This window comes from Eschrichtius robustus, chromosome 1 (assembly GCF_028021215.1).
Source record: "Eschrichtius robustus isolate mEscRob2 chromosome 1, mEscRob2.pri, whole genome shotgun sequence".
Taxonomy (NCBI): Eukaryota; Metazoa; Chordata; class Mammalia; order Artiodactyla; family Eschrichtiidae; genus Eschrichtius; species Eschrichtius robustus.
The window spans coordinates 10,404,746-10,419,570 of NC_090824.1; the positions used below are offsets into that span (position 1 = coordinate 10,404,746).

A 14,825-nucleotide genomic window follows, 5' to 3' on the forward strand; every position below is an offset into this window, starting at 1 on the left:
GGTAAGTGGCAGAGCTGGCTTCCAAGGCTCTCCTTGCTCCTCCAAACCTCAGCACATCACACCAGATGGGCCACGTGGGACTTAGGCAGAGATAAATCCCTCCTTGAAGTGTGAGGAGTGCTGGATGCCTCTGCAAGAAAAACAGTCCCCGGATCTTCTGGAGCTCTTCCCACTTGAGTTTAAAAAGCTCACAGCCTTGAGCAAGCAGCACGGCATGCTCCCCAACACTGGCTTCCGGGGAAGTAAAGGGTCAGATGCAAAGGCCACTGGGAATTCCTGAGAGTCCAGGGAATTCACCTAAGATACCATCATTTCACATCAAAGAACGGCCTGTCCTTACCTTAGTCTGGACTCGGGTTGGCAAAGCCCCAATTCAAACTTCAAGCCCCAGAGGGGATTTCATTGGTTCATGTGGGAACCAACAGGGTCCATTCATTGGGGTGGGGGGTGGGGGGCAACGCATCAGGGCAACCTTGTCATAAGGAGGACAAGAGTGTGCCACAAACCAGGCAGGACAGCCATAAACCTCAGCTTTACCTGTTCTTTAGAGTTTCAAAATGTATTCACTGGCTGGTCTGGCCCTCAAAATTGGTCTTTGAAGGACCTAGCTGGGAATCGTTATCCCCAAGGTACAGATTGGGAGATAGCAGGTTGGGAGACCTGCCCAGCACAGTCCTGGAAGGCAGGTCCCTCACACTTCAGCCCGGGCTGCCCTAATGCCATATATTCCCCAATCCGTCTCAGACCTTAGGAAGAATGCCAACCTCCCGGTCCACATGGGGTCCACCTCTCTGCCCTAGCACCATCTGAAGCACAGCAGCTGGGGGTTCTGGGCTGGTCCAGGTCAGTTTGCCCCTCCAGGCAGGGACCCAGCTCTGCTCTGAGACAGACGAGAGGGAAACACACAAGCAGGCTCCAGGCTCGGACAGGGACAACGTGGAAGGGACATTTACACCTCCCTATCAGTCTGCAGGAAAAAGACATACCAATTCGATTTTAAGCATAAATAAATGAACCTTTGTGGTTATGTGCAAGCTCTGCCTTGACTGGTGGGGTCATCTGAGATCCATTCATCAAGACATCCATTCAAGACAAAGGTCAGGGAGACTTCTGGCATCTCACACATGCACACTAATTCAGAAATGGGAGATACTAATTACATGTTGATTTTCATCCCAGGAGCTCACTTGATCCTCTCCACAGGCCCGTGGGGTGGGCATTAGTTCAACAAGGAAAAGAAAACTTTTACTGGGTGTCTGCAATATCCCAGGGATGGGGAGGAGACCCACCCTCAAAAAACACTTGTCTATGGCTGTGGATAACGGGTAATGAATGAGGCTGTGATATCATGATCAATAAGAAGAAATATATATATACATATGGTCTTCATCCCAGTTCTGGCATAGAGATCCTAAAACCCTTGGATTTTCCTAAGCGATGAGCACCAGAAAGGTGGGTTTTGTTATGTTAATGAGGTGATTTTGGAAAGCCCCCAGGTCCCCTAAGGATGGGGGTTGGTTGCCGTGGGAAACCAACCTCTAACCTCCAGGAGGTGAAGAGGGATTGGAGATTGAGTTCCATCACCAATGGTCAGTGAGTCAATCAATCATGCCTATGTAATAAAGCCTCCAAAAAAGCTAAAAGGATGGGGTTTAGAGAGCCTCCGGCTTGGTGAACACGTGGAGACTGGGGAGAGAGAGATGAGCTTGGAGGGGACACAGAAGCTCCACTCAGTTTTCCCATACCTTGCCCTACGCATGTCTGCCATCTGGCTATTCCTGAGTTAATCTTTTTTAATCAACCGGTAATCTAGTAAACAGAAGGTTTCTCTGAGCTCTGTGAGCAGCTCTAGCAAATCAATTGAACCCAAGGAAGGAGATCGTGGGAACCTCCAATCTAGAGCCTGTGGGTCAGAAGCACAGGTGACATCCTGGATTTGAGATTGGTGTCTGAAGACGGGGTGGGGCAGTCTTGCAGGACTGAGCCCTTAACCTGTGGTAGCTGATGCTGGTCCCAGGTACATGGTGTCAGAATTGAATTGTAAGACAACCAGCTGGGGTTGGAGAATTGCTTGGTGTGGAGCAAACCCCACGCACGCTGGAACTGGGTGCAGAATCATTAGAGGCCCGGCTGCGTGGTGATGGTGCACCTTCAGATCCCTTCCAGAGCCGTTAGGAATGATCCACAAACACCCACAAACAACGTGGACAGCTTGAGAGCTCCCTTAGAGGCTGGGGCCTTTCTGCTGCTGTCCTTTGTTGGGTATTGACACTCAGTGCGGCAGGCGGAGCACGCGGCCTCCCGCACAGCCAGGCCCTGCCAGGACAGCTTCTGAATGAAGTCTGAGCCTGGTGTGGGAGAACAAAAGGAGTGCCCCTGGGTGGAGAAGTCAGAGAAAGGTACTCTTACCAAGATGGTTCCCTCCCCAGCGAGGACACAGCCAGAAGCCCAGGGTGGTATGAGACTCACTCTGGCATAACATGAGAGATATTAGAAGACAGCGTCTGTGTGCCTTTGGGAGAGTTCCTCAACCTCTCTGTGCCTCGGTTTCCTCATCTGTAAAAAGTGAAAAAGAGTATCTACTTTGCAGCGTTTCCATCTGGACTCTACGAAATGGCTCATTTCTATCAATATAACGGCTCTTGTTTTGGGCCTGGGCAACCCAGAAGTTGTCCGTGGGCTGGGTGTCAGGCCATGGGGAGACCTGGCCTCAGTCTCACAATTCTGGGTGTGTGAGCTGTCTAACTCAGGCGCAGGTTTCTGGAAGCCCACTGTCCCACAGAAATAAGCCCCATGTTCCAAGATCAGCTTTATCAGAAACAAAGGTGCTATATGTCCCCATAGGCCTTATTTTTGTCCTTTCACTCAACTGGTTTGGCACTTGGGCAGGAAAGAGAAGGATGTTCAATAAAGCTTGAACAATGCCAATAGCAGGCACTCTGATGGTAGCAGTCGTCTTGTGACTGGTGCTGTTGGTGTCCTGCTTGCTGTAGCAATGGTTACATAAGGAACAAGCAAAGGAACTAGAGTCGGAACAACTAAAGCAGGAACTTGGAGCCTCCTGCAGCCTGGTCTCAGTTTTGCCGTGATGGGCAGAGCCCCTGCATATGTCCCACAGGAGACACATAGAGTGAATGAGATATCACCTTGGCCACGTTAAGCCCTTGAGGCTCTGAGCTTGTTTGTTACTGCAGCGTAACCCAGCCCATTCTAACTAATACAACTAGAATTCGAGAAATTGCACTCAAAGAAGTCTTCACCTAAGAAGCAAGCCTGAAGTGATGACTAAGACTGAAAAGGAAGGCTGAGGAGCAACCCTCAGGAGGGAACCACACTAGAAGGTGCCAGAAAGGGGTACTAAGTAAATGCCAGGGAAGGACAGCCCAGGTGCGGTGGTGAGCACGTGCCAGGAAATTTGGGGGATGTGGGGCTGAGTCACGTGAGACAGGGTACCAGCAGGTCAGTCCCACAGGGGAGGGCCTGACCCAGGTGGAGCTGTCAGGTAATTACCAGGACATTTGCTCTCAGAAGGCAAAGCTGCCTTTCCATGGTCAGGTGCTTCCTTGCTATTAGGTATCACTTTGGTTATCTAAGAACAACGGGAACATCATATTATGAGAAATCAGAGCCATGAGAATTTTTTTTTAATGTCACGGTGTGACTTTCACAAAGAGCACAGTGAGCAGAGCAAGTTAGAAATACATATTAAGTTTTTAAAAAATGATTTTTTTCTTTAGTCCTCAGATGTCAATAGCCTTGAAATATGGTCTGAGTATTATCAATATTATCATTGCAATTTCCTTTAGTTCTGAGGTGACTTTCAGCAATGTTAGGACGAAAATGCTAACAGCAGTATAAACAAAGTAGAGAGAATCCAGGAATCCCAAATCAGCCTTCTAATGAACGTGAAACACTGAGCAGGCCATTTGATCTCTGTGTGCCTCAGTTTCCATTCCTGCAAAATCGGGATAACGAGACCTAACTCACTCGTTTCCTTCTCTGGATGATTGTGCAAAGTGTCTTTTTTTAGTGCTGGTTCTTACCAAATATTAAACATTAATCAAGACTGCAGATTCCAAAAGTAATATTTTGGGGACTAGCTTCCCCTCTCACTTGATCTTGTCTCTCAGCTCCACCACTCACGTGCCCCAGGAGCTAGAGAGATCACCTCCCCTCTGCGAGCCTCTGTTTTATCACCAGCAAAAATGTGAGCATTAAGGTCGCTTGAGGTCCTGACATTCTTCAATATTCTAACTCCATCAGGATGGTCCCATGTCATTCTCTCATGTGATTCCTCTGAGCCTTGGCACCTGTTATCTTGGCCTGTTATCTCCCTTCTGTGCCTGGAAAAATGGGCTTTGGAGCCCAAAGAACACAGATTCCAGCTCCTAGTGTGAGGTTTCCTAGGGCTGGGAGCTTGGCAGTGACAAACCCGGTGACTTCAGGCAGCTGACATTTACTGAACTTTAACCATGGGGTACTCCCCTGGTGGTCCAGTGGTTAGGACTCCGTGCTTCTACTGCAGGGGGTGCGGATTCGATCCCTGGTCAGGGAACTAAGGTCCCACATGCCGCATGGCGTGGCCAAAAATAAATAAATACATAAACAAGAAATTAAAAAAAAAAAAAGAAGGTCAACCATTCATCAGGCACAGTCCTAGGCTCTGGACAGATTTTAATCACTCCTCTCAACAGCTCTGGGAGACGAGTCTCAAGGAGAGATGAATCCTTGGTGTTGCATGGTCACAAGGCTCCCATCACCCCATCCTCCCAGGTGGCCTTGTACCTGCCGGTTCCGCTGGACTAGACCACTTCAGGGAAGAACAGCGAGGCCCTCAGATGATATCAGGCACTGGCTGAGCTCTGGAGGCTCTCCAGGCTTATTTCTTTCAGGGTGTGGGGGGTAGGGCCCCATAGGACTAAGCATTCCAGCGCCCTGAGACTGCCCTATAAGCAGGCGAAGGCATGTGCCAGTGTGATACAGCCTGTGGGGTGAGTCCGGCCCAGTGAGCCTCCCAGAGGAAGAAGAGACTTCCATGCACTGAGTGAGTAGCTCTCCATCAACCCTGTCCTGAGCTGACACAGGTGCGTGAGGCCGGGCCACCTTGACAGAGGAGGAAACTGAGGCACAGGCAGGTTTGGCTCTGATTTGCAGGGTCAGGATTTGAAGGCGGGCAGTCGAGCCTTTGCTGTTCTGCCCAGCACAGTTGGTGGGGAGGATAGAACGACATCATTCAAACCACCCCCATTCTTCTTCAGATTCTTTTCCCATATAGGTTATTACAGAATACTGAGTAGAGTTCCCTGTGCTATACTGTAGGTCTTGGTTGATTATCTATATCTATTTTATGTATTGTAGTGTGTATATGTTAATCCCAAATATCATTGTACACCTTAAACTTACATAATGATATAAATCAATTAAATCTCAATAAAGTTGGGGGGGAAGGAGGTAAATGTTATAAAATAGTTAAAGGCAAAAAGTGTAGCCACAACCTGAAGAAAATATAGCTGAATATTTAACTGAAAGAAAAAAAAAAAAAAAAGGTCCCAGCACACAGGAGGCCCCTATAATAATACAGGCTGGTGGGCAGGGCTGCTTCGGGGTTACCTTTCTCCTTCTCCCACCCTCCCCAGGCTTGGACATAACCCCATGGCCTTGGTGGTCTTCACCTGTGCGTCTCCCCCCCTGTAGAAGGCAGGAACCAGGACCCTTGGAGGGACTGCACCCCGTGCCCCATTCTCTAAAATGCTTCTCTGCCTCAGGATCCTTCCCTCTTCTTTTTTTTTGGTCCGCTTGTTTGTTTTTGTTTCTGTTTTGAGGTAGATACTATTATTTCATTTTTCTTTGTTGTTTATTTCTTTATTTTTTTTTAATTGAGAAGATTCTCCTTTCTTACCTTGTTCTTTTCACTTCCAGCCAGAGCCAGAGTCTTTGGCCTGGCCTGGTAGTTTCCATGCCCCAGCACTTAACTATCTTGCTGGAGGAAGCTGATCCCCCGTGATGGCCTGTCCCCCAGATTTTCAGAGGCCAGCCCAAGGTCTCCCCCTCTGCTCCCCAGTGGACCCCTGGCCTTGACCTCATTGTTGGAACTGCTCCTCTGAAAGGTTGAGGTGTATTCATTAACTCCTCAGATAACCCTGCTAGCTTTTCTGTCACCTCCTCCCCTTTCTTATCTGGGTTCACGGCCCTGTCTTCTATCTTCTGGCCCCTCACTGATCCTAAAAGCTTTAGTTGGCAAAACCCACCGTCCCGTTCCCCCAGAGAGCTCAAGAAAGGCTTTTCGGGGCTGAGGCTGCATGTGAGTGTCTAGCTGGAACAGCCCTGATACTCAGGGGCTGTTGTCATTAAGCCTCTTAAAGGTGATGGTCATCAAGCTCCTGGTAGCCAAAGGACCACAGAGGCATCTGAGCTCCCAAGCTGACAGCTAAAGAGATTTTTCTGTGGTCTCCCGAAGGCCTCGCACAACTTACCACAGCAGAATCCTGGGGTCCCTTGACAAGGTCCCCACCCAAGAGGAATGAACACCCCAAACTGACTGAGTCCATTAAACTCTTTGGCCCCAGTGAGCAAACTCCAATGGGAATCACTTGACCCAAACCCATCCCGAAATGAGAAAAGTCTGGTCAACCAGGAGGAAGGAGGCCTCCCAAGTGGGTCTCGTGCTCTGAGCCCTTCCTCCTTCAACATGGGAGCTCCACAAGGGTGCTTTGGCCCTGGGGGACCCTGGGCAATGCCTGGACAATTTTTTATTGTCACACCAGGGGGTGGGGAGGGGCTACTGGGGTCTAGTTTTATCCAGGATGCTGCTAAACACCCAACAATGCACAGGGCAGCACAGCATAGAACTTTCCAGCCCAGAAACAGTACTGCGCTTGAGACCCCTGACTCCCTCTGTGCCCAGCCCTTAGAAGCAGCCAAGCTCCCACTCCAGGAGGTGGTTATCGGATGAACAGCCCCCTGGACACAGAACACCGGGCCAGAAGCACAGAGGCCTGTCTGTCTTGGCTCTGCTTGGCCAGCTATGCGGCCTTGAGCAAGTTAATGACCCTCTCCGAGCTTCACGTTTCACATCCTGCAAAATGAAGATAACAAAACACTCCACGAGACAAATGTCTGTGAGTGCCGTGAGGTTGAGTGTTCTCATGTGCTCTAATTCAACAGCCTTCTCCAGGCCTAGAAAACTATAGAATCAGATGATAATCAACTCCAGGCTCAAGTGGCCTATAAAGTGAGAGCTGTAGTAATTTCAAGAAAAAAGGAGATGGAGGAAGTGTGTGGAGTTAGGGAGAATCTGGGCCTGAATCAGGCAAGCTCTTCTGTGTTCTGGCTGGGTGTCACTGGGCAAGATCCTTCCCACCCTGGGCAGCAGCCTCTCTGTCCATGAAAAACCAGGGTTCAGCGGAAGTCCTCCTAGGGCTGTTCCAGATCCAATCATCCCTGAGCCCGATCTGGCCCGCTTCCTGGGCAATCATCTACTTCCGGTGCCTCAGTTTCCTCTTTTGCAAAGTAGGGCCTGTGGCACTTACACCTCGGGGTCATGGCAGATGTTAGTGGAACCATCGAGAGCGTGGACTCCAGACCCAGACTACCTGGGGGTGTGATTCTGGTCCTGCTACTTTACTGCTCTGGAACCTCGGACAAGTGACTTAACCTCTAGGAGCTTGGTCTCCTCATCTGTAAGCCCAGGATTGTCGCCTGACCTACCTCATAGGACCGTTACCAGAATGCGGAGAGATAAGACAGTAAAGTGCTTAGAACAGAACTTGGTGTATGGTAATCGCCATAAAGTCTTTGCTGTTGTTCTGAGTCTTTCAATGATGCTGATGTAAGAAAGTGCTTGGCACATAGACGCTCGATAAACTGTGGTTGCTTTGACATGGCGTCAGTCGGTGGCCGAGGGACTCATCGTGTGGCCTGACCCGGGTGTGGTACCCTTCTCTCTCTTGCAGGACAATGGCATCCTCCATCACGTGGGGCCTCCTCCTGCTGGCAGGCCTGTGCAGTCAAGTCCCTGGCGCCAGGCGTCAGTCCAGCCCTGATATTTATCAATACGATCTCCCACACTTCTCCAGCTTCGCCTTCAGCCTGTACCATGAACTGGCCCGTCAGTCCAACAACAAAATCATCTTCTCCCCAGTGAGCATCGCTATAGCCTTTGCGATGTTCTCCCTGGGAAACAAAGATGATACTTACACCCAGATCCTGAAGGGCATAGGCTTCAAGTTTAAGAAGGCGCCTAAGGCTGATATCCACAAAGGCTTAGGGAGTCTCCTTGAAACCCTTAAGCAGCCAAACAATCAGTTCCAGCTGACCACCAGCACTATGCTAATCATTGATAAGAATCTGAAGCAAAAGCCTGAGTTTTTGTACAATGTCAAGAAGCTGTACCACTCAAAAGCCCTCTCCATCAACTTCAGGAACATCAAAGAGGTCAAGAAAGAGATCAACCATCAAATAAAGATAAGAACTCAAGGAATAATTGTGGATTTGGTCAAAGAGCTTGACGAAGACACGGCTCTTGCTCTGGTGAACTACATAAGTTTTGAAGGTTAAGGTTGTACAACTAGCCTGAACTAGTTCTTTAGATTTTCCTTGGCAGTGGATGGAACGTAGGTATGGATCTCAGTTATTCAATTTTCTACACACAACCATTAAAAGACTTTGCATGAGGAATTCCCTGATGGTCCAGTGGTTAGGACTCTGCACTTCCACTGCAGGGGGCATGGGTTCTATCCCTGGTCAGGGAACTAAGATCTTGCATGCCATGCAGCACGGCCAAAAAATAAATAAATAAAGACTTTGCATGATCAAATAAGGTTAGGAAATAGTGGGTTAAATAGCCAAATCATCATTTCTCTGCAAGACTTTTCAGAGCCTTAAATGTCCTAATGTGCACTGTAAATCCCTACCAGGGAGAGAGGCAAAATATGCAGTATCCCAAAATAGAGAGCCATAAAAACAAATTTTGGTGGAGCATATGAAGGGAATAGGATTTCACAGAAGACACTTCTGACAGCTTTCGTGTAGTGGAAATAGTGACAGCTTTGGAGACTGAAAGACCAGAGCTCACATCCTGCCTCTATGACCTATTAGCTGTTGTTTGACTATGGGCAAGTCATTTTACCTCTTTGAGGTTCTAGTTTCCTACCTGTAATATGGACATAATAATGCCCTTCTTGTCAGAATTTTAGAACGAAAAAGTAAGTTACAAAGAACATGGGACTATACGCTCACATAGTAGGTGCTCAACTAAACTTGAATCCCAGCCTCCCTTCCTCCCTCTGAGTGATGAGAATGTCAGGACCTGTGGGCCCCAGAGGGCATTCTAAGGCAGTTTAAACAGTCCATGGAGATAGCCTAGGGTAGGGGAGGTGAGAGTCAAGGCCAGGGGTTGCCTCCTTCACACCATTGGCCCCTTGCTCTAGAGAGAGAAAAGTGTGATGGAGAGCGTAGAGGCTGGAGTGAGCACATCCCAGGTCCCAGCTCTGCCGTGGGACTTCACGTGGCTCTCGTCCCCTCCCCAGCCTCACTCTCCTCCTCCCAACAAATGGGAAAATTGGGCCCTGGGGTCCCCGAGGCAACCTGTCTTAGCAGGATGGTGACGTTCTCTTGGTAGAGCAGAGGGGGCACTTCCCAGGCATCTGCATTTCACATGTTGGTCCAGGGAAAGGCCATTAGAGTAGGAACAAGAGTGATTTCCCTGAATAATAAGAAGCACCAATTATCAAGGGGCAGGAAGACTCAGATGGGAGGTGCCCAGTATGACCAACCACTCCCAATAATTTTCAGCCTCAGACCATGCATTAAATAAACATCAAATCTGAGTAAAAATGTTTGTTCTGCCCACCCAGGTTGATGCCATTTAGCCTCTGCAATACAGAAACTCTGGATCCTCCTCTAGCCTCAAATTATCTTCACAAAGCCCTTCAGGAGCCTGACGATTTCATTTTTGCCCCAATTTACAGAGGGCAAAGCTGAGGCTCAGAGACGAGCATCTCACCAGGGGGCCTCAGGGCTCCTTTTTCTAGCACACTTTTCTAAACCTTCTCCTACCCCTAGCTGCTGTGCACCTTCATCCTCTACAGGCAAAGGGAAGGATAAATTCGAGGCTCAGCGCTTCCTAACAGGAGACTTTCACGTGAATGAGAAGATCACGGTCAAGGTGCCCGTGATCAACCACCTGGGCGTGTTCCAGTTCCACCTGTACCGAGACAATGAGTTCTCCTGCTGGGTGTTGGTGCAGCACTACCAGGGCAGAATGGCCGCCTTCCTGCTTCTGCCCAACCTGGGGAAGATGCAGCTGCTGGAGGATGGGCTCTCTGAGAAGCACCTCACCAAAATCCTCAAATACCTTGAGATACGGTGATTCCCAGGCCAGGGCTGACCCAGGAGCTGCCCCACTGGGCCTGGCCCAAGGCGGGGAGGGTGCATAATCTTATGCTCCCAGACAGAGCATGCTTTCAGGAAGCACGGACTGGGCTTTGTTAGAGGGACGGTGCCCAGGGGTGAGGAGTGAAAGTCCTGCCCCTGAGGACCTCCTCCCCAGCCTGGACACTGCCCCTTCCCGGTGGCCAGTGCCCCGTGCAGGGGGAGGAACACCAACCCATGTTGTGGGCAAACCCAGAAGGAAGAGCTGGGCTTCCTGGCAAAGTGGCAGTTGAGTGTGGAGTTTCAGGACAGAAAGTCCACGGCAAGACAGGGGGAAAACCTGCGCAGAGAGGCTGGAAAAGCAAAGGCCCAGAGCGGGAAACTCCAGGACACATTTGACGCTGGTTCTGGATCCTCTGTCACTAGATGAGGGTGGTTTGACCAGGTCCCCGTCATGCACCCCAAATTAGTGCATGTCTCTGTATTTGTAAATATGCCCATGCCTGGATGAGCTATTTTATTACATACAATATAAAGCAAACATGAAAATACAGAGAAGTATTAGGTTAAAAAGCGAATAGAAGTTTTAATACCTCTTCCCCGCTCCACCCACGCCCAGGTTCCCTGCACCAGAGGCTGAGAGCAGAGAACAGGAGGAACTGGTCTAGAACAGGTCAAACAGAGCCTGAGGGCCAGTCAGACCCTGCTCGGGGCCACACCTTGTCCCCAGCGAAAACTAGAGGTGAGCTCCCAGTCCTGTGCAGTCACTCATTCATGGAACAGATGTCACTCAGGACCTGCCACCATGCCCCATGGTCCTCTGGGATCCTAGCCCCGGAGGAGTCTCAGTCTGGGGGGTGACCAAACCCTGCAGGGAAGCAGTGTGCACAGTCCTTCCAGAGGACACCCTGGATCCCCCAGGAGGCCTTATCAGAGGAGGTGGCATTTGAGAGGCTTTGCAGGACAAGAGGATCCCTGTGATTCTAACATCCTCTGACCCCACGTGTAGAGGAACTAAAAGTAGAATAAACCAAGGCTGACCTCACATCCCTGCATGGGCAGGGGGACAGGGCACCAAGTGGGAGGAACAACCAGAAAAGGAAATATTTCAATCCTGTAAAAGTCCTTTGTGTTCTAACCATTTTGACAGGTTTGTCAATTTACATTTGCCCAAACTGTCCATTTCTGGAACCTACGATCTCAAAACTGTCCTAAGCAAACTGGACATCACAAGGTCTTCAGCAACGGGGCTGGCCTCTCAGGGATCACTGAGGAAGTGCCTCTGAAGCTGTCCAAGGTGAATGTCTCCTTGACCTCTGTAGGTCAGAATGTGCACGGGGACTGCAGCTCAGGGGTGAGGCTGAGGAAGGGACAGAGGGACACAGGCACACCTGCAGACTGAGGTCCCTGAGGAATGCTATCACTCCACCAAGATTGCAATGTGGTCGGATGATGGAGGGGAAGAGGTGGCCTCACATGCTTGGTGCGTTTTATTTAAGGACCTCCTCTGAGGTTGTGTCACTCACCCTCTGTCCCATCCTTGGCCGGGGACTTCCCTTCTATGGGTCCCGATAAACCCCTATTTACAGAGAGAGGTTTAGGCTCAGGGATTGCAAAGGACCTTTGGCCCTGCGTCTGTGACACCAGGAGCTACTGGTGAATCACTGAGTCTGAGTTACAGAGTGAATTCGACCAAAGATGCCATTTACGCAGGAGAGTTACAGGTGCCCAGAGAAACAACTGCAGTTCAGTCACTGACTGTAAGCTGAGTGCCTGGGTGGGGATGAGGCATGTGAAGGTCCCCATCAAAGCCCTGGTCCCCAAGGAATTTAGAATCTGGTCTACAAACAAGTGAGGAGCCAAGGAGACAAAGTACAAGAAAATCTACCTCCCAAGGTGGTGGGTTGCTTCCCAGGGACGTTGAGGAGGCTGGTCAGGAAGAGGTGAGGGGCCCCTCGTGGGTCAGACAAAAGCCTTGAGAGACATGCCTTGTGTGTCTCCTGCAGGGAGGGGAGGACGGGGATGGGGAAGGACAAGACAGGCAATGAGAGAGGCATGAGTATGGTGTTGAAGCACAGAGAAGGGACAAGTTCCCCAGAGAGGGAAGGGTTAAGAATAAGAGTGTGGGATGGGGTTGGGTAAGTAGGTGTGACCGGTTGATGGAGGTTTACAATTACCAGATAAAGATCTTGATTCTTGTTGTCCTTATTCAAACACTCACACACAAATGCGCACCTGTCACACATGCACACACTTGTGCACTTCTATGGGGACCTTCACACACATTTATTGAGCACCTACACTAAGTCAAGTTCCTCACATGCAACACCATAGTGGCCCTGGGTCATCCTATCCCACGGGTCTGATTTTCCTATTTAGGAAACTGAGGTCTCAAGAAGAATAGTCTTGGACGAGATATGGGGATATATGTTTATGTATAGCTGATTCACTTTGTTATACAGCAGAAACTAACACACCATTGTAAAGCAATTATACTCCAATAATGATGTTAAAAAAAAAAAAAAGAATAGTTTTCTCCTTAGTGACACAATGAGTTAGTGGGGAAAATTGGATTTGGACCCAGATCCTTGTGATGGAAAGTCATGTTCATTCCACTATGCCATGTTGATTCAGTTGTGAATCTTGTGGTTCTTTATTTAAAATCCTCTGGAGAGAGCTCTTCCTTTAGCCCCAGGACAGCTCTCACCACATTGGGCCTTAGCTCCAGGTCTGGGTTGGGGAAGGGTGCAGCCTGTCTCTGTCTCAAACAGGTCTCTGTCCTCTCTCCCCTCCAGGCCATTCATGAGGCTGTGATGAGCATCAATGAGAATGGGACAGAACATGCTGGAGCCACCCTCTCAGAAGAGAGTGCCTGGTCTGAGCATCTGACCATCAACTTCAACATGCCCTTCCTAATCATCATCAAGGCTGAAAACACCAACATTCCCCTCTTCATGGGAAAGGTGGTGAATCCCATGCAAAAATAACTTCCTCTCTGGGTTCAGCCTTCCATTCCCAGGCCAGGCACCCTCCTTAGATGACATTAAAGAATGACTGACCTGGCCCAAGCTTGTGTGTGACATGTAAATCTCTCATCTTCTTGTCTCTTAGTCTCTCTTCACATCCACAGGATATGCGTGGAATTCAGGTCACAGCAATCTTTCATGTATCCACTTAATATTTATTACATATTTACACTGTCCAGGCACTGCACCAGGCAAGGATAAAATGTTGGCTGAAGCCCACAATTTATTTTACAGATATGGAAATCCAACCATGACAGAGATGGACCACTCTGGAGGCAGGTGGAGACAATTAATTGATTAGATTTTGGTAGGAGAGTGGTAGGCAGAGGGCAAGAGTAAGGCAAGGCTAAGCCAGGCAGACCACAAAACAGGGAGAGAGCTAAGGGGTCTGCAGTTATGTGAGGGATCACAGTCAGTTCAGAGTGTTAAAGGCTCAAGTCCACATTAAATAATAGTATTTGGATCTCTGGGTAGATCAAACACTAAAACACACACACACACACAAAAACATAAATGTTCTAGAAGAAAGTATTGGTTAATTAATTATGGATATTGAAGTGGATAAGGCCTCTCTAAACATGACTGAAAACTAAGAAGTTGTAAATATAAGGACTTATATATTTGACTTTATAAAATCAAGCTGTATGGCAAAAAAAATTTAAAAAGAGTAATTCAATTCACCAAGATGACATAACAATTATAGATGTATGTGTACCAAACAACAGAACTCCCAAATATATGAAGCAAACATTGACAGAAATAAAGGGAGAAATAGACAGCAACACAATAATAGTAGGAGAATCAATACCCCACTTTCAATAATTGCTAGAGAAACGAGGCAGAAGATCAATAAGGAAACAGAAGATTTGAACAACACTATAGACCACTTGGACTAACAGACATATACAGAACACTCCACCCAACAACAGCAGAACACACAATTTTCTCAAGTGCACATGAAACATTCTCCAGGGTAGACCTATGTTAGGCCACAAAATAAGTTTTAATAAAGTTTAAAAGACTGGAACCATACTAAGTCTCTTTTCTAATCACAGTGGAATGAAACTAGAAATCAGCAGAAAGAAAAAACTGGAAAATCCAGAAATGTGTAGAAATTAAACAGCTCAAACAACCAATAGGTCAAAAAAGATATCGCAAGAGAAATTAGACTATATCTTGAGACAAGTGAAAATAAAAATACAACATACCAAAACTTATGAGATGCAGTAAAAATACTAAGTACTAAGTACTTAGTACTAAGTACTAAGAGGGAAATTTGTAGCTATTAGCATTTACATTACAAAGAAGAAATACCTCAAATCAACAACCTAACTTTACACCTTAATAAACTAGAAAAAAGAACAAACTAAACTCAAAGCTAGCAGAAGGAAGCAAATAATAAATATTAGAGCAGAGTTCAACAAAATA

At 48.2% G+C, this 14,825-nt stretch overlaps 1 protein-coding gene across 1 annotated transcript; it reads left to right on the top strand.

Moving 5' to 3' along the window:
* The first annotated feature begins 7,540 nt into the window (after positions 1–7,540).
* LOC137765441 (alpha-1-antitrypsin-like) lies at positions 7,541–13,358 on the top strand. Its single transcript, XM_068545548.1, is given in 6 exon segments — positions 7,541–7,644; positions 7,953–8,551; positions 10,089–10,365; positions 11,522–11,598; positions 11,601–11,668; positions 13,167–13,358. Coding segments are annotated over 6 exon segments (1,317 nt in total).
* The last annotated feature ends 1,467 nt before the right edge of the window (positions 13,359–14,825 follow it).